We start from the raw sequence: 18,863 nt of genomic DNA, 5'->3' as shown, positions 1-18,863 counted from the left end.
AGCTGACTATCCAGCCAACTGAGTAATCTGGGGAGGAGAGTCTTGGTATGAGAGGTGACTAACAACCCAATGGTCCATCTGGCTGGATTTCAGAAAGTCTATGTGGGAGATGGGAGAAACTTCCAGAAGGACAACCACCACTGCAACACTCTACTAATCTGAGCTTTAAGGTGGAGTGGGCAGATGACACTTGAAAACCTGACTGGAGTTTGCAAAAAGAGACCTAAATAACTCACAGACTATAAGAAAAGATGATCTGGACTGATGAAACCAAGATTGAACTGTCAGGTCTCACTTCTTAGCATTATGTCTGGAGAAAACCAGGCACCTCTCGTCACCTGTCCAATACCATTCCAGTGGTGATAGCATCATGTTGTAGAGTTGTTTCTTCAGCAGTAGGAGACTGGGAGACAAGTCAGGGTTCAGTGAAAGATGAATGGAGCAAAGAACGGAGTGACACTTAATGAAAACCCGCTCTTGAGTGTGCTGGATGTCAAAATGAGCTGAAGGTTTACCTTCCAACAGGATAATGTCCCCAAGCACAAAATAAAGACAAACAGGAGTGGCCTTGGGACAACTCTCTAAATGTCCTTGAGTGTCCCAGCCACAGCCTGGACTTGAACCCAAACAAAACATCTCTGGAGAGCCCTGAAATGAGCTGTCCACTGATGGTCTTCATCCAATCTTACAGAGCATAAAAAGATCTGCAGAGAAGAATCTCCCAAATCCACGTGTGTGAAGCTTGTCACGTCAAACCCAAGAAGCCCAAGGCCCAAGGTGCCTCGACAAAATGCTGAGTAAAGGGTCTGAATATTTGTAGCAATGAGATATTTCTGTTTTTTTATTTTATTTTTAATAAATTTGATAATAAAATCCCTAAAATCCTGTTTTTGCTTTTGTCATTCTGTGGTATTGAGCATTGCTCGATGAAGGAAAAAGTGAATTTAATTGATTATAGCACAAGTTTGCAACATAAGAACATGTAAAAAAAGTGAAGGGGTCTTAATACTTTCTGAAGGCACTGTAGTGTCTTTCATATCTGCTGTGGAGAGAGGTCTTGCCATTGTCACACTGTTCAGGAGAAGAGCCGTTAAGAAGCACCAGTAGAGCATACACAGCAATGAGAAATTACAAAGCCATGTCCTAATTTTATTTTTGGAACATTACAACAATGTTGACTAAAGCAGGCTATCCAGCTCAACAACGCACAGGGTCCTTTGTACCTGGGCCACTGCCACTAGATGGCTCTCTGTTCCTTAATGAGGTAGGGTGCCCTGGAAGGACTATTAGCCATTAGAACAGAAAAGAAGTGAGTCCTGGGCGGATAAATGTTCAGGTCTCCCAGAATGCCAGAGGGTAGTTGACCAACAGCATTGGCGGACCCATCTATCAATTTGGAGCAGGTATTGGTGAAATACTGCTGGATGCTGATAAAGAAGAAGAGTACTGGTGGGATGATTGATTGATAATGTAATACCAGTCTGTGTGACTCTTACGGGACTGTTTTGAAAGGTACTTGAGGGAAGGAGTTTGAGTTTGCACAACTGTCATTCTCTCCATTTCTGCCTTCAGCCAGGATGAACCCGAGTCAACACCCAGTGGGATGTGTCTTGAGCAGCTCTGGAGAGCCTTATGACATGCCCAGAACACCTCGAATGACTCCTCTTGATCTGGAGGAGCAGCAACTCTACTCTCAGGGTCGCCCAGATTACTGAGATCTCACCTTATTAACAAGGAGTGTCAGCAGTATTGAAAAAAAGACATTAAAAGAGTTGGAATGAATTGACTAAATGATCACATTTCCAAGTAACAAATTAAAGTTTTGTTTGTGTTAAAGGTGATGTAGAATATAATATTGAAACTACTCCAAATGAGCAAAAAGCGCATTGTTACAACTACAGCTCAATATTGCAGGTTTTCCTGATCTCATCTTTGATTATTATTTTCTGAAACGTTACAGTACCTGAAGCGATAAAATTGCCTTTCATCTGCATGGCAAAAGCACAGAAGATAATTGAAGGTTTAGAATAACATGGCAAGATACTAAAAAGCATTATGGACGGATTTGAAAGCTTGTCTTGTTCTGCATTTACAGAAATGTTGTTTTCTATGAAGTTTAATTTGCAGGCTGGTTGGTCTGAAGATGCAGACTTTTCTCTAAATCCTACACGGAGGCATTTCATTTTGTCCTGACGGATTCATCTTTATGCACAGTGCCGGATGAAGCCCATTTGGAGCTCTAAGTGGGGTGAATAGATGTCGCCCCTTGTTGTTCATAGCGGGTAGTCTGTATTATTAGACATCGATGACCTGTGCAGGGGGCTCCACTTGGTGTCTAGAGTGTGCACCGCTTCAGTAATTTATATATAACATGGACTTAAACGTGTGAGCCCCTTGGAGTGCGAAGCATGTGCATTGTTAACTTTCAGAAACATTGGTCTTCTCTTAACAGTATCATCAAAGTTCAAGCCCCTAGGGTCAGGAGAGAACACTCTTTAACTTTCATAAATGGTACCCCTCAGATGATGGCACCCTATGTCACCTAATGGATTGACCGGCTCTGTTTATGCAAGAGTGTACCACCTACAACTGAACATTTCTACCTGATGGATAGTACCTTCAAGATTAACACTTTTTCCCAGAGACATGTGGCACATCCTTACAATGTTTGGACAAGGGGGTTCAGTGACTGGCCCAGATTCAGAATCAGATAGCCGCAAGTGGGATTTCATTCTGGAGCCTTCCAGTTTTAAGTCAACTACACTGCTGCACGCTACCAGCCTTTGTTGTTCAGTTAGTAGCTGACAGCACTGTGGCAGGGGCACCTTGAGCGATTTGGTTGTTCCTGTGACATCCTATAGGGTTTGATAACAATAGAGCAATGGAAAGCTGCTGACGGCTTAGTGTTAAAAAAGGAAAGGATATGAGTAAGGCCTTTATCACGCTGCAGAATTGCCACTTGCAGTTGGTCCTCGAGAGACAGCAATTTCTCACTGATTGATTCACATTGCTGCATTATGTTTGCTGTGCCAGTCCAGCAGACCTAAGGGAAAAATAAGAAAGTGAAAAATTAGGAAACAGTATTGCACATTTGAAGAAAATTCAGCTAGAATTACAAGCATCTGTCACAGCCAGAGCAGACCAAGAAAGACTTTTTTCTTTTAAATTGTAGGTAGCGAAACACTTCCTTTTTGTCTTTTTTATTATGAACCTTTAACATCTGATCCATTTTAAAAGAAGACTGACCTAGAAACTGTGGTCACTGTGAATGGTTTTAAACAGCAGCATAAATTAAAAGAAAACAGAAATGACCTTTGGCAGATAATCATGCTGGTACACAAACTGATATTTAACCTCCTTAAGTCGGCTCTCACCCACAAGACCTAGTATCTACCCCAAGCAGCATCAGACAAAAGGTAGGATCCAAACCTGGATGAGATATCAGGCCATCACAGGCAAATTAGGCATTCACCTAGGGCGCAGATCATGGGTGGGTTGGGGTTAGCCACACAGGTTAGCTGCCAAACACTCTGTTAGCACACTGTTAAGCATGGCCTAAGGTGTAAAATAACCTACCCCCAGCATTGATCACAGGCCATGAACCCATACTCACTCAGTCGACTGAATCTGTTTTTTTAAATACAAATGGCTTCAAAAGTGATCATGGAAATGGGCAAAACCAAAACCACATAACAACGGAAAAGAGACATGAGCTTCAACTGGAGCTTACTAGACTTGTGGTAGGTGGAAGAGGTGTGTCGATACATCCTTGTGCCACACATGATTTTCTGTTTAGCCTCAGTAAGATTTATTGGGATAAGCTTTGTGAGGGATGGCCACCATCATTACCCAATTGGTACGCCCTTGCAATGGAAGCACAGGGGGAGACAGCTTCTTTATGGCAATGCCTCCTCCAGAACACTAGGTGAAAGTGAACCCAGGATGGGATCCTGCATTGGTACTCACAGGGCATGCTGGGTATTGTAGTCCCAGGGGACAGCCCTGCTGTGTTCTGTGAGGTTCGCTAGGGGGACCTGCAGGATTTGGGAGTCCCTACTCTAGCACTCAGCACTCACTCCCCAAGTGCTAGTTAAAAGGAGTTGCCTGCCTCACATCAATGAGCAAGAGTCGGGTGGATGGTGGACAAAGCTTGCGAGGAGAAGAGGAGGAAGTAGTGAAAGCCAGAGGGAAGGAAGGAAGGAGTTGCTGTGTGAGCATTGTGCTTATTGTACTTGAGGTTAAGGTGGGAAATACTTGCTTTAAAGAGTTTCCCATAATAAAAGACTCTATAGTCCTTGTGTCAGAGCTTGCTTGTGTTGGGTGTTTGGGGAGCTGGAGTGGCTCCTGGTGTCCACAGCTTTTAAGCACAGAGACAGTCAAGGAGACAAGGGGCTGGTTAAAAAGTGTTTTGCATATAACGCTGGGTAAAGTTCAGTAAGAAATTAAAAAAATCTGAAAAAGAGAGAGATAAGAAGGATGTTATAGAGGAGAGAACAGAAGAATAAGACATATAAGACCAGCAACTCCAGCATGAACCATTGGGCATATGCGAGCAACCGTTAGAAAGGATATTAGGAAGGCTAAAAGAGAGCTGGAGAGAAATACTAAAGAAAAGGACAAAGATGACCTAAAAGATTCTTTCAATATCTTAGCAGTAAAAGAACAGTCAAGGAGTAGGTGAAGTTAATTAGGAACAATAGTGGTGAGTTAGAATATATTGACAGTGAAATAGCAAATGCTTTGAACTTGCACTTCTCACATGCCCTGTGTTGGACTGGTGTCCTGTCCAGGGTTGATTTCCTGCCTTCCTCCCTATGCTAGCTGGGATAGGCTCCAATGGACCCCCACGACCCTGTTCAGGACAAAACAGGTTAGATGATGAGAGACTGACTGACTTCATTGATTCTTATACACATTACAAAGTCGCAAACCACCCTAAAGTAACAGAAGTTACTAAGGCAGTACTTAGTGACTTAGAAATTGTAGACGGAGACATTTTGCCAGGATTAAATAGGCTGAAATCTAACACATAACCAGGACCAGTTAGCATTAACGCTCAAGTGCTTAAGGAAGTTAGTGAGTACATAGTGTATACAACCTCTTGGCATATATTTTTTGAAAGTCTCAGCACAATGGGGAAATACCAGCAAATATTTTCCCTTTATATATAAAGGATGATCAGGCTGATCTAAGTATCTACAGGCCAGTAAGGTTAACATGCATCATAGATAAATTCATGGAAGGAATTATTAAGGAAAACATCAAGCATGTTATGTCTAGAATTGTATTAATTGTATTAACAAATACTCAAAATGAGAACAGACGAGGAAGGTCATGTTTCACTAATACGCTGGAATTCCATGAGGATGCAACAAAGGGATACAATCAGACAGAGGCATATGATATGATATCTTGATTTTCAGAAGGCCTTTCATAAGCTACGATGTGGTGTAATGGGTCCATAGCTCTTTTAGCAAAGGCCAGTTATTTTAAATAAATAATCACCGTGCTCGTGGCTTAACGAGGGGGCGTGGTGGCCGTAGCGGATCTCAAGGCGATCTGCGGTGTGGGCATTTCTCACCTAGTGCACAGGCGAAGGACTGCCCACATCGGTGATTGTTCCTGGGGCTGCTAATGTCCTGCAGCTGCTATGGCCCCCCTCAATATATAGAAGCACAAGTCAGCTAGAAGGGAGAAAAAAGAGATGAACAAGAAAAGAGAAGGAAACGGAGGTTGCAGGAGGAAGTAGTGAGTGAGAAAGCCGGTGCGAGAGAGAGAGCGAGAGCAGGTTCGTGGCAGCTAAGTAGGCAGCCTGGGTGTTTGGCCGACACCCGGGTGGGAGTCATAGTAGTGTTCACTCCTGCTGATTGAACGAGTAGCGGGAGTGACCAATGAAGGGCGACTGGCTGCGTAAGACCGGGAAGGCAGCAGGAGTCGGGAGATTTGGTGGTGGATTCCCCAGCGTGTGCGTCCTGGCCGTTGGGTGAGAACCAAGTCTCAGGCCTGGGATAAGTGCACGACTGAAGCCAGGAATCGGGAGGCCTCCAGACCCGTGTGTTTGATGAATAAAGGACAGCTGCAGAGAGAGCGTCTCGCCTGCTGCAGAGCCCAAACAGGAGAAGCAGGTGAGACGCTAGTGTAAAAGAAGCACCGGGCTTGACATTGATTTTTAGAAGACTGCTTCCTGTGTTTTAACCTCCTCGTTGTTTTAAAGGATTGTTTTTCTATTGTTTTACCCCCACATTTTATTGGATTATTTATTTAATGACTCTTTTTAAAGAATTTTGGATACTGCACTTTATTTATTTGAACACTCTTTTGTTTGTGATTGTTAATAAAAACACTTTGCACTTTTTACATCATCCCCTTGCTATGTTGTTGCCTCACTGTCTAGCTCTTCTCGGTTATAACTATCGACGGTGTTGGGTTCAAGGGCTCCTGGTCAGTGGATGGGAGCATGGAGCAGAACCCTCATCGTCACATACGACATGACAGATTAGTGATCAAACTAAAAGAGGTGGGAATTCAGGGCACATTCTGAAGGTGGGTACAAAATTGATACAGGAAGCAAAGGATAATAGTAAGGGGAATTGTTATGGAATTAGGTGATGCTAAAGGTAGTGTCCCTCAGGGATCAGTTCTGGGGCTTTTTTTTAAATACATAAACATGTAGTGGACGCCGGGACACTAAGATTCATTCTGTCTGAAGATGGTGATTTGTTTATTTTAAAGCGGAGACCCCAGGAACACACCCAGCCTTGACCGGGCATGCACACACAATCACACACAGAGAGAAAATGGCACCATGAATAGATAGTTAACAATGAAATATATTAGTTAAATAATGAAAAAACAACACACAATATAACCAAGGCCCTCCCCAGTTCCCTGATGGTGATAATCAATCACAACACTAACAGCAAACAATAAACACTAACAACAATGTCCAAAACAGACCAGCATAGCAGGGGAAGTTGATGATGGATGTGTGATTGAAACACCCTGTGAACAGCTTTCTGAAAGCAATGTCAAGTTTTATCCTACCAGGTCCCTCATGTGGTGTGGAGCTTGAAGTGATTGGGCGCACTCCTTTGGACTAAGATGTACCCAATCAGTATGAACTCACACGGACAGGCAGGCACAGGACAGCACAAACATCCAGACAGGAACTCTAATACAAGGTGGTCAAGTCATAATCTAATTGTGTGTATGAGGCGTATTAACAAACACAGGATGACTGTCATCCTTCCGACATCTTTTAGGTTTTAGGTTTTTGAAGGGGCCCGCCTGCTCATTCTTCTTCCCAGCAGCGCCTGCACCCTTCAAAGCTGTCCAGATGAACTTTGATGTCATGAAATGTAAAGGATTACAAGTAGGAAGAAAAGATGTTAGATTTGAATATACAATGGGAGGTCTTAAACATGAATGTAACACCTTATGAGAAGGACTTAGGAGTCAAAGTGAGCTCATCATCCTCTACATCCAGGCAGTGGACAGAAGCGATCAAGAAGGCTAACAGGATGTTAGGTTACACATAATGCAGTGTGAGGTACAAGTCAAGAGAGGCGATGCTTAAGTTATATATCGCACTAGTGAGGCCTCACCTGTAGTGCAGATTTGATTTCCATTTTACAAACAAGATATAGCAGCAGCTATACCAAACAAAAGGCCTGAGAAAAACAACTAGGCTGATACTGGGACTAAGAGCTTTGAGGAGAGACTGAAAGGAATGAAACCGTTTAATTTCAAGCATATGGAGAATAAGAGGTGAAGGTGATTGAATTTTGAATTTTGAACGGAATTATTGCATTGGATCCCAGCTGTTACTTTAAAATAAATTCTTCAACAAGAACACGAGAAGCACAGTTGGAAACTCGATAAGGTTTTTCTTTTTGCAAGGAATTATTTGTACATGGATGTGGTGGAGAGATCGAGACTTTAGGGACCTTACCTTAGACAATACAGCTGAATCAGATGTACAAGCTTGTTAGGATGAATGCCCTGTTCTCCGCACACTTTTCCTAATGTTCTGATTAATTTTGCCCCTTCTAAGTGAACTAACATCTAACCTCAGCAGTTTTATCATTTCTGATGACATTTTTTCTCTCTCAGATCTCCAAGTTGTCAAGTTATACATTGTCACACATGTGTTCCGGGTTTATTTTCGGTTGTAACAAAATTGACAGACGCAGGGGCATATGGATGGGACACCGACCTGGCAAAACCCCTTTTAATTGAGTCAGAGAAAAGAGGTGACGAGTTACCTGTCCGGTGCAACTGTTGTCATCTTTGTCAACAAAACTACGATGAGCTCAGTTGCCTAGAAATTCTCTTGGGTCTAAATGACGACTTCCTAATGGCAGACCGCCAACCACTATAGGAGTGAGCCTGAAAAGGGGCGGGGTTTAGCACTTGCTTCAGGGAGAGGCAAAGTGTCTTCTCTAAGGAGTCTTTTGGAGCTGTGGAGGAGAAAGGAAAGACCCTCCTGCTGGTCTGGGATATTGTCAATCTTATAGCTGCTCTGAAGGCTGCCCATATCGATGAGCTTCTCACGTGGTGTATTGTAAAGAAGCGTTAGCCCAGTGGCTTATGAAGAAACCTTGTGTGTGCTAATTGAACTCTCCATTTGAATTCTTTTAGTCATTCCCCACAGCTCATGAGCAGAGGTGAGGACAGGGATGCATATCTCTGCCGTATTTACTGTTTTTTTGTTGACAGAGTGCCTCATGAGCTACACATAACAAGACTGCTTACACTGGAGCTCTACGAAACAACATAGACAGACACAGATTTATGAGGCTGCCACAGGATCAAGCTGTTCCCAAACACCCAAGAGAGCCAATTTAAAACACTCGAACAAGATGTTCTCTCACTGCTTCAAAGTATAATGTTTTCAGATGAAACTGCCACAACTGGGGTTTTTCTTCTTCACGCTTTATGATTATAAAGTGGTATTCAAAGAAGAATCTGGTCCAAAGCCTTAGATGTTTGTATATTTTTATTTGTATTCAACCCTGACAAGTTGCGCACATGCTAGCTTGTAGCTCATATCCTCTGTTAATAAAAATCCATCCCATCATGAGCCCACTGAAGGACTCTACAAAAGATTTCTTTTATGTGTCTTAACTGGTATACATGGCACTGGTACGGACACACAATAGCACAGGTAAAGATTCTAAATACAATGAAATAGTCTGATTTTTATATAAGAAAATCTGAAAGAGCAAACTGATCAGTGATTGAAGTTCCATGGGATGTTTCTCTGATTTAGGAGAGATTTGAACATTCACCTGGGCTTTTAATTGGGAGTTTTAAAATTTCAAAAAATGTGTACATCCTGCTCTCAACTTAAATGTAACTTTCACCACAAATTACCTTGAAGAATGAGAGTACCAAAAATGTAATGAAAACAGTCCACTGGAAGCTGAGTTGTTTCATGTGGACAGATACGCAGGCAGGCACAACGACAACAGTGGGCGCTTTTGAGTTTAACACACCTAAAAAAGGGTAAATGTGTAACAATTCCCCTCACCTCAAGACAAAATATGCTACACTGTCAGTTGAATGTTAACTAAAATGCTTTTTGTAAGTACGGACCTAAGTTGTTTTGACATTCTCCTCCCAAAGATCGCAGTCATGTAAAGACAAAACAGCAAAAAGTTTGGATATATGTTAACACACGTGCACCCTGGGGACAGCTTAAAGGCTCTGCTGGTGGTCATTCCTCACCAATCCAAAGGGTGACGCTGTCTACAGACCTGGGGCCTCATGTATAACGCTTGTGTGTAGAACTCGCACTATAACATGGCGTAAGCACAAAAGCCGAAATGTGTTTACGCACAGAAAAATCCAGATGCAGGAATCTGTGCGTACTCCAAATTCCACGTTCTTCCGCTACATAAATCCCGATCAGCGTGAAAAATAACGCTCGTGCACGCGCATTATGTAACGCCCCAAATCCTCCCAGAATTACGCCTATTTGAATATGCAAATCAATATAAATCGCCCTTAAGCGCAGCCTTCTGTGAAAAGAAAATGGGAAAAGCACGGGGAAAATATAAGAATTTCAGCGAATACCAAGTGGAGGCAAAGGAAAACATACTATTTGTTCAAATAAACGTGGTATAATCAACAAAAGGAAGTTGATCGAGTGACATAGCGTGTTGGAGAAACTTGAAAGCTCACATTCACAAAATCGCACAGTGCCAGAAATAAAAAAGAAGTCACATATCAAAGTCGCCGTGAAAAGCCGAGTTGTAAGCCCACTGTCTGAGTGTCATATGAAAGCTTATTAGGGTACAGAGAAAAAAGGCACAGAGTGAGGAAAAAGCACGAAATGTCAACTTCAATCTCGACATTTCCACTTTAATCACGTAGTTTATTTTGTCATTAAAGTAGAACATCATAAACTTCATCTTAAAATCGTTTAATTAACCAGTTTCTCAAATCACATTGTAATTAAAGTAGCACGTTAAATGCTTTGTTTTGTATTTGATCTTCTATGTGCTCTATGTGTGTGAATCACTACTTGCTTTTTAAACCGGCTCTCTTCCTCCAACTGGACACAGAGTCCATTACATTTGTGACATTACAGTTCTCTGAATAACTAAAATACTGAGATGTATACGTGATATCATTTTCACGATGATAGGAGTTAAAGCACGTTATTAAACATGTGTTTCACTTCGATGAAATAATTTATTGCAGCAGTACAATCAGGGGCGGCTCTAGGCTTGTGGTGGCACTGGGCAGAGGAAGAATCAGTGGCTCCTTCGCCCGCCCATCAGTAAGGTAGCTTATGCACAGTGGATGGCTACATCCGTTGTGGACACTGCATAGCCGCCTCGTGCTCATGACACAAGCATTTAACTTTTGCCGAAATTTGTCGCTGTGTTTTTAGCTGTGTTGTTATTTTCTCTTTCTGTTTTATATTCAATATATATTGGCGTAGCCGTCACTGCAGTCAGTGCTTTTCTTTCCCCAAGTAACCGATCGCCATACAATCAGCTCTGTAATAGACGTTAAGCCATCTGTAAGCTTAGCGCCGATTCTTCAAAACGTTTAAAGAACATTGAAATATCTTCGTAGTACATGTTTAATTATTCTATCCTTAACACACTCCCAGTGAAGAATATAGATTATTTAAATGAAGTTAAAGTTTTATCTGTATAATTTAATAAACATATTTTGCTGAATTTCACCTTATAAATGATATCGTTTCTGTTTCTGAACTGCGAGGTCCATACAGGAAAGGCTTTAAAACATTTTGCAGTGGCTGAGACAGCGTGTCCTTGAAGCTGTATACCGATAATTCCCTTTCCGATCAGCTGCTGCTGTGATTCACACTCAGATACAGTGATATAAATACTCTGAGTGGTGCAGTGAGAGAAATATTGAAAAAGATGATCCGCTGTGGCAACTCCTAACAAGAGGAGCTGAAAGAAGAAGAAGAAGAAGTGAGAGTAACAACGCTAAAGCAGTTATGGTATTTAGAATAGTTTGACCATTCTGTGGACCATTATATTGTTACAAGTTAATTACAATCAGATGCATTACACTAATAAACAATATGCGGTTAGTTTCGGTGTATTTATAAAGCCGCGTCAGGAAAATAAGGTGTAACCACACAGGAACAGTAGCACTGCTTTGACGCTGGGTGCCGCCAGTCTGCAAAACCGAGCGGAGAACTTGCGTACGACAAGGTATGAGGTACCGTGGAAAAGTGCGTGGATTTACGCCAAGTTTAGGTTTTATACATCGCGATTTGAACGTGGAAAAGTTCTTACGCAACGTTTCTGTGCGTACGCACCGTTTATACATGAGGCCCCTGATAATTGACAACCTCACCACCCCAGTATCTGTCCACCTGGACCCGCCCCTTCCTGCCTGGCTGGCATGTAACTGGACGTGACGTAATTTCAGACTTGCATCCTTAGGGATGTTCTTTTCCTGAAAAGCTGAATTACTTGTTTTGCATTTACAATATGCAGGGTCACTGCGTCGCCCCAAATCTTTTTCCTTTGTCTTGTCCTCATTTACAATGTATATATTAACTGATTGTCTAGGTACAGCCTTCCTAAATAACATGCAAAATCATTCACATACCTTTAAATACTGTTTAGATTTCACACAGAGCACAGATTATCTATCAGTTTATCCCACCCCTATATACATAAATAAACATAAAAACACTCAATACAAATTTTAACAATGAAGAATTCAGCCGATCAGATAACCTCACATATATATACATAAATATACACAAAACCTCTGTCAACGTGGGACTCCAGAAATGATAATCCAATGTTAAACGGCGAATTATCCATGTAGGGTGGCGGAGGACGTAGGAAGATGACAAGACAAAAGTTGAAAAAGAAGGACAATAGGAAGAGGGTGAAAGGCCAGGCTGAAAAAGACATGCAAGTGGCTACTTCTTCATCCTTGTCCTTGACAACAAAAGGAAAAAAAAACTAAGTACGTTTGGGTATTGCAAATACCCAGCATAATGCTGAGAAGGAATACGATGGGCTACACCATATTGAGTGAAGTGAAATTCTCACCGGGAAGCAATTATTTGAAGAATTATCCTTTCTCAAGCAGCCTGTCTGCTGGCATTCTTCCAGCTACAATTAGGTACCTGTGACATTTTGCTTTATGTATCATTCGTTTTAATCCCCCAAAGGAAAGCTATATTAAAATTACAGGGTATCAAACCGTAGCTCAGGAAGTCGGGTCTCCAGCCTTCAGCATCTGCATTTCAACCAAAGGAAGAAGATGGGAAAAATACTCTAAAAAAAATGAGTAGCAATTACAGCTAAGGTGGCACCCCCAGAATGGGTCCTTTATGAGCAGTAGTTCATCTGTCTCAATATTTTTGAGCACTCCATTTTTTTTTATTAAAACAAAGGAACACTTTAAAAATGTGCTGATGCTGCTGTAAATAGATTCGTGTTTCCATTTTTAATTAACATTCAACACTGAAGTCTGCCTCTTCAAAATGGCCCAAGGATGATTTCCTGCAATTCACACATGAACTGTCAGCGGTTTCAAAATGGGCAGCTGCAACATTATAACCAACAATCAGAGTGGAATGAATGGAAGGTATATTTATTATTTGATTTCCAAAAATTACATCAGGAGAAGATTCAGCAGACTGGAATATCCATCGAACCCTTTCCTACCAATTCAGAACCTACCAGACGCTGGACCTTTGGACAAACTGCCAACAGTTGACCCAATTACAGCAACCTGCACATCTCCAGGACCGGGAAGATGCCCAGGGAGACCACATGAATTCTGCATAGATGTTGGCCCACCGGTTATTGGAGTCTAGCCTAGTCAATTCTAGAAGACCTGGACAACTTTCAGACTTGGAAAATGTACTTTAACATAGAAAAGTGCAAAATGCTACACGTGGGCAAAAGAGAAAGTCAATTCGAAATACAAGATGGTAGACATCGAGATACAGGAAATCTAAACAATGTGGAGATGTTTTTAAATGTCAAATACAAATTTAAGATGTATTGTAAAAACTGTTCAAAATAAATCAAGGGTTGTTATGCTCAGACTATATCGTGCACTAGTGAGACCACATCTGGAGTATCGTGTGCAGTTCTGGTCCCTGCGCTACAAGAAAGACATAACAGCACTTGAAGCCATGCAGAGGAGAGCAACCAAGAACATCCCAGGACTTGAGGACATGTCCTGCTGTGACAGACTCAAACAATGAAACCTAGGGGAACTGTGTGTGGAACTAAGGTTTTCAAAATCTTGGAGTGGAAAGACTGCTTATATGAAGTTTAAATTCTTTGCTCAAGCAAACCCAGGATGAACTGAATTTACAGGACTCTTAACGCTGAAAGTGTTTCTCTCTCGTACTTTCTTTTCATATCGCACCAGTAAGCTATTAGTTTATAACCTGAGAATGGAAAAGTTCAGGCATCTGATCAGAATGACTCCTGGGCCCATTCCTGGGGAAGGAGTTTCGGGAATATCCAACCAGAAAGAAACCTCAGAGCAGACCTAGGAGATGCTGGAGAGATTAAATCACCTAGCTGGCCTGGAAACAGTGGCGGGGAAAAGAAGGATGTCTGGGCATCTTTGTCTGCTCCCACGACCTACACTGGATAAGCAGTAGAAAAGGAATGGATGGACGATTTTTCTCACAAATATCACAAAGACATGGGTTAATGGATGGCTCTAATTTGGCGCCATCTTTTTGATTTGATATACTTTACTAATCCCTGAGGGGGAGCTTGTCTTTTCGCATGACCTTTGGCAGCCAGAATGCAGTGCCCCGGAGCAATTTTGCTCATAGTCCCAACAGAGTAGTATCCATTCTGGCAGTTACAGAATTTGTACCAACAACCTTCCAAATGCCAGTGCAGATCTTTAGCATCAGTGCCACCATTCCAACCTTTGAGTGATTATGGGATGTTGTGCCATTCAGGGATGTTGAACCCTGAACTGCATAAAGCAGTTCAGCACAAGAAAGTAGATGGTTTGGTTGCAACCTCTGAGATGATTTCCTGCTTATTAGCAGCTAAGAGAATGCAATGCAGAACAGAAAGAAATGTGAAAGCTAAACATTTAATATTGAGCCTTAAAAGGTCAACTGATCACAAAGCAATCACAGAATAGTTTAAAAACAAGTTCACTTAAACATCAGAGACTATTTACGAATTTATGAGGCAGAATGCAGAAACACAGGCCACCGCACCATCTCCCTTTGAAATATTTTATCCTGGGAGGCACTGCATTTATTTGCTAACAATGATAAAGTGGATTTGTGAAGGGAAATGAAGAAAACAAGCCGAGTACAGCAAACGGCCCCCGTGTGCCGATCTTCTGGCTGCATTTAGCATGTTTAAGTCAATGAGAATGGACGTGTGCACCAAGGCAAGCCTTTCCTCGGGAAATGGAAGGCCATTCTCACACACCTCGCAGTAGCAGCGGCGGCAATTGACTGCTTTCCATGGCGAGGCTTCACAGCTCCGATAGATTTTCTGATTTTTGTAGATTGGCTTCACAGATAAAGACAACGATTTTTCTGATTCATTGGCTCCAGAGAACACGAGAAAGTGACAGGAGATGATTGATTTGATCACCGAAAACAGAGAAAAATCGCTCATTCTGATAAAACAGGCAGACAGGGAGAAAAAAAAGGCAGAAGATTCATGTTGACTTAGCAAATCGCAACAAAGAGAAAAATGAGCCATTTAGCAGAAGCAGCTAAACAGAAAAACAATCCTGTTGCAGATTTTCTAATGAAGAAATGTGCTGCACTGTTCAGTTATGTATTGGTGCAAATCCTCTAAAACACAAAGAAATAAAAAGATGAAACACACGGGAAAGGGAGGTACGGTGGCACAGCTGTAAGCACCACTGCCTCACAGATCCAGAGTCCTTGGGACTGAATATCGTAACCCTTCATTGCCTGTGTGAAGTTTGCTTGTTCTCTCCAGGGCTGCATCACAGATCATGTCATGTCAATTTCTAACCAGCTTAATCCAGACCAGTGTTGCATGGGTGGGTGGGAACAAACATAAAGAACATTGACTTTTGTTATCAGTTTTACTGAGATGTGTCCAGCTGCAGACCTCCACAGCTCTGCAATTCAGTAGCTCCGCTGGCCAGCCAATTGGATTGCAGGTTTTTGTCACATGGTTTACTTGACTTGAGTCAGATAACTCCTCCCCTAACCCTAATCTTAACCATCAATTAGAATAGTTATGTTGGATTGTTTAGGAACAGTTTTGAAAAAGGTCAACTGACACTATAAACGTTGATAGAATAAGGAATCCCTTTTAAATAAGTGTATTATACCTGAAACAGTGTACCAATGCATGCCACAAGGCTCTAATCCCCTACCCTAACGCTTAACCATAGTGTAATCTGGTGTTATCACTGATGTATAACATAACGCGGCAACCTCCTCAATGCACTGGAGCTCTGGAGGTCCGCAGGGAGACTCTATTGGTTTTATAGCCAAACCCTGGAAGGCCATCAGCCATTCAATGGCTATTCCTTTGATGTTCAGTGCAACAATTCCACCCAGATGACCGTCTTGACCTGAACTGTGTGCCACTTCAAATTAAACATCCCCAGATGGATTCACTGCATTTAGAAATCTAAACTCCAGCTTGTTTGATTTTTTCTCTTAATTTTTTCATGACAAATAAAGATTACTGTCTACTGTTCCAAACCTCAGTAGGATGTATAAATTAGTGCTGAAACATGACAACATTTCCACAACAAATTGCAGATGAGCACAATTCACAAAAATAAGCAAAATCTACACAGGCAGTGACTGTGCTAATGTTCAAACCCAGCACTCTGGAGCGATGTGGAAGCAAGCTAATCACTGCACCTCCATACTGAACACCTTCATTTATATCAGGTCAGTGTAGAGATGCACTTTACCCTAAAAACACCTCTTTTGATGTGGAAGGTGTGGAATATATGGGTATGGCTGAACTATCCCTGAATCCAGAATGAAGCCAAAAAGGCCAAAATATTACATACAGACTGACTTTATATTATAAACAAGATGACAAATTAAGTGCACAGAAGAGAAGCAAAAGAAGTAAACTAAAACCAAAAAACTCCATTGCCTCTCTGAGCTTACTTTACACTTTTTTCCTTCATTTTCTGTACCTTGTCTCTTGAATCTGTTCTGTACTTCTACATCTACTTTTATTTCGCCTTCGAGTTCAACTTTGACTTCTACTTTCAACATCTGCTCCATGCCTCCTGAATCTGCTGTCCACTTCTACTTCTACTTCTACTTTCAACCTCTCTACGTTGTCACCTAAATCTGCTCTCTACTTTGACTTTTACTTTGACTTCTACTTTCAATCTCTGTGCCACGTCTCCTGAATCTGCTCTCTACTTCAACTTCTGCTTCTACTTTCAATCTCTGTACCATGTCTCCAGAATCTGCTCTCTATTTCTACATATACTTCTATTTCTACTTCTACTTCTACTTTCAACCTCTGTACCACGTCTCCTGAATCTGCTCTGTATTTCTACTTCTACTTCTACGTTTACTTTCAAGCTCTGTACCGTAAAGTCGTGACGTCATTCATTCTCAAATGTGAACTCCTACTCCTCGCTGGGAGTGGGTGTAGGGCGATTCTTGACTACCTCACTAATCCTATTCTGGTGTAGGACACATTCTTATTGTAGTCAGACGTTTCATGTAATTCTGAGATATTTGATAAGTATGAGCACCGGTCTCTACTTCCTAATTCAGTTTTCAACTTCTGTACTTTGCCTCGTCAATCTGTTCTCACTTGTACTTCTACATCTACCTTTTCCCTATCTTGTCATCTGAACTTAAGCTCAGAGCTGACCAGAAATTACTTCTGGCACTACCTTTAAAAGCATTTCTTAGGATAGGAACGCCCTCTGGAACACCTGAGGCCTTTTTCCCATAGTCCAAGGTGCTCCTTCAGTACTAAGCTCCTTGTCTTGCTTAAATGGTTACACAACCCCATAGTAGCATGTGCATTATAATACAGTGTAATGGTAACCATCTACTGGACTGGATGACTTTTAAATTTAACATTCCTCATTGCCCAGTTAACTTTACAGTTCTGCCCTTTAATCATTTATATGCTGGGCATCCATTACCACCCCTAGCTGGTGTTACATTAATGGCACATACATATTTGCCAAAGATCCTAACATCAGGGAATTATAAGTTTATCCCTGCTCTGTTCAATAACAACCCTCATCTCTTGTGCTTCCTAGCCATCCTGTAGACAGTAAAATAAACTAGTTGCCCCTTAAATGTCCACAGACAGTCCACTGAAGCTCTATAGAGAGTGTGACTGGGAAAAGAATCAAACACTTGACATGGGAAAGAGAATTACAGCCACCAATACATACATGAATAATTGCATAAAATAATGCCTTCTGTATAAAACTGAATTACCTCAGACTGATGAGCTTCTTTATTAAACAAACATTCCTCCATATTCTGCAAATAAAGAAATATAAAAGTATTATAGATTGTATTCTTTGATATTTATTGTTTGAACAGCACAAATACAAAGAGACATTTGGCCTGGCAACATACAGTACATAATGGATAACAGACACATATTGTGATAATTCAGTTCACCTATGTTATACACTTTGGAATATAAAATAATAGTATTTTTACTTGAATTATTATTATGTTTAATAATAAAATGTGGCAAATACCATAATTAATTCAATTCAAGCTCATGGATGGTCACAGCCTATCTCAGCTGCACAAAGCACAAGGCAGGAACCAACAGTGAATGGAGTGCCAGTCTGTCTTAGAATGCACTCTCTCTCTCTCACACACACACACACACACACACACAAATACTAATTAACAGATACTGTATAACATCTTTCTGTCCGTCTGCTAATCTATGTTCTAATTTGGCAGAAAACAAGATTGATTGCAAAATCAAAGATCATTATGGCTAAGGCTGATCATCCTCTCCATGATGCATTGTCCTGGAGGATATTTTGCCATCAGTTCATTCTCATTCAGTGAAGCAACCAAAGGAGGTCTTCATCACCCACAGTCATTGGACTCTTTAATAGATCCATTGTCACTGCCTTCATAATAGACAGCTATTGACACAACAGCATATTTTTATTATTTAAGTATGACTAATTGAAGTATTAGCCATGTTTATATGTGTGTGTTTTTGTCTGTTTTGGGGTTTTGTACCAGGAAGATTTTACAAAGTTGTTTATCACTGTTATATACTTTTTTGTTTACATGCTGCTATTTTAGATTCTACAGCATGACCATGGTCATCAGTCATGAGGATGTTACTGGATGTGACAATATAAACTATCTATTTATGGATCCAATG

General features: G+C 41.3%; 1 protein-coding gene across 2 annotated transcripts in view; it reads right to left on the bottom strand.

The window, feature by feature from the left end:
- disc1 (DISC1 scaffold protein) overlaps positions 1–18,863 on the bottom strand; it is a 248,571-nt gene that overhangs the window by 6,657 nt on the left and 223,051 nt on the right. The window contains exons 12-13 of one of the 2 annotated variants that reach the window (XM_039737722.1): positions 17,939–17,983; positions 2,926–3,043 (exon numbers count right to left, since the gene is read on the bottom strand). In XM_039737722.1, the coding sequence (XP_039593656.1) occupies positions 2,926–3,043; positions 17,939–17,983 (163 nt within the window). Of the gene's footprint in view, positions 1–2,925; positions 3,044–17,938; positions 17,984–18,863 lie in introns of those variants that run through there. The other variant, XR_005630805.1, reaches the window with a different exon arrangement.

The sequence above is a fragment of the Polypterus senegalus genome, chromosome 16, assembly GCF_016835505.1.
Source record: "Polypterus senegalus isolate Bchr_013 chromosome 16, ASM1683550v1, whole genome shotgun sequence".
In the NCBI taxonomy this organism is placed as follows: Eukaryota; Metazoa; Chordata; class Cladistia; order Polypteriformes; family Polypteridae; genus Polypterus; species Polypterus senegalus.
The sequence above is the reverse complement of the archived record's forward strand: the minus strand, read 5'-3'. Positions and strand labels throughout refer to the sequence as shown.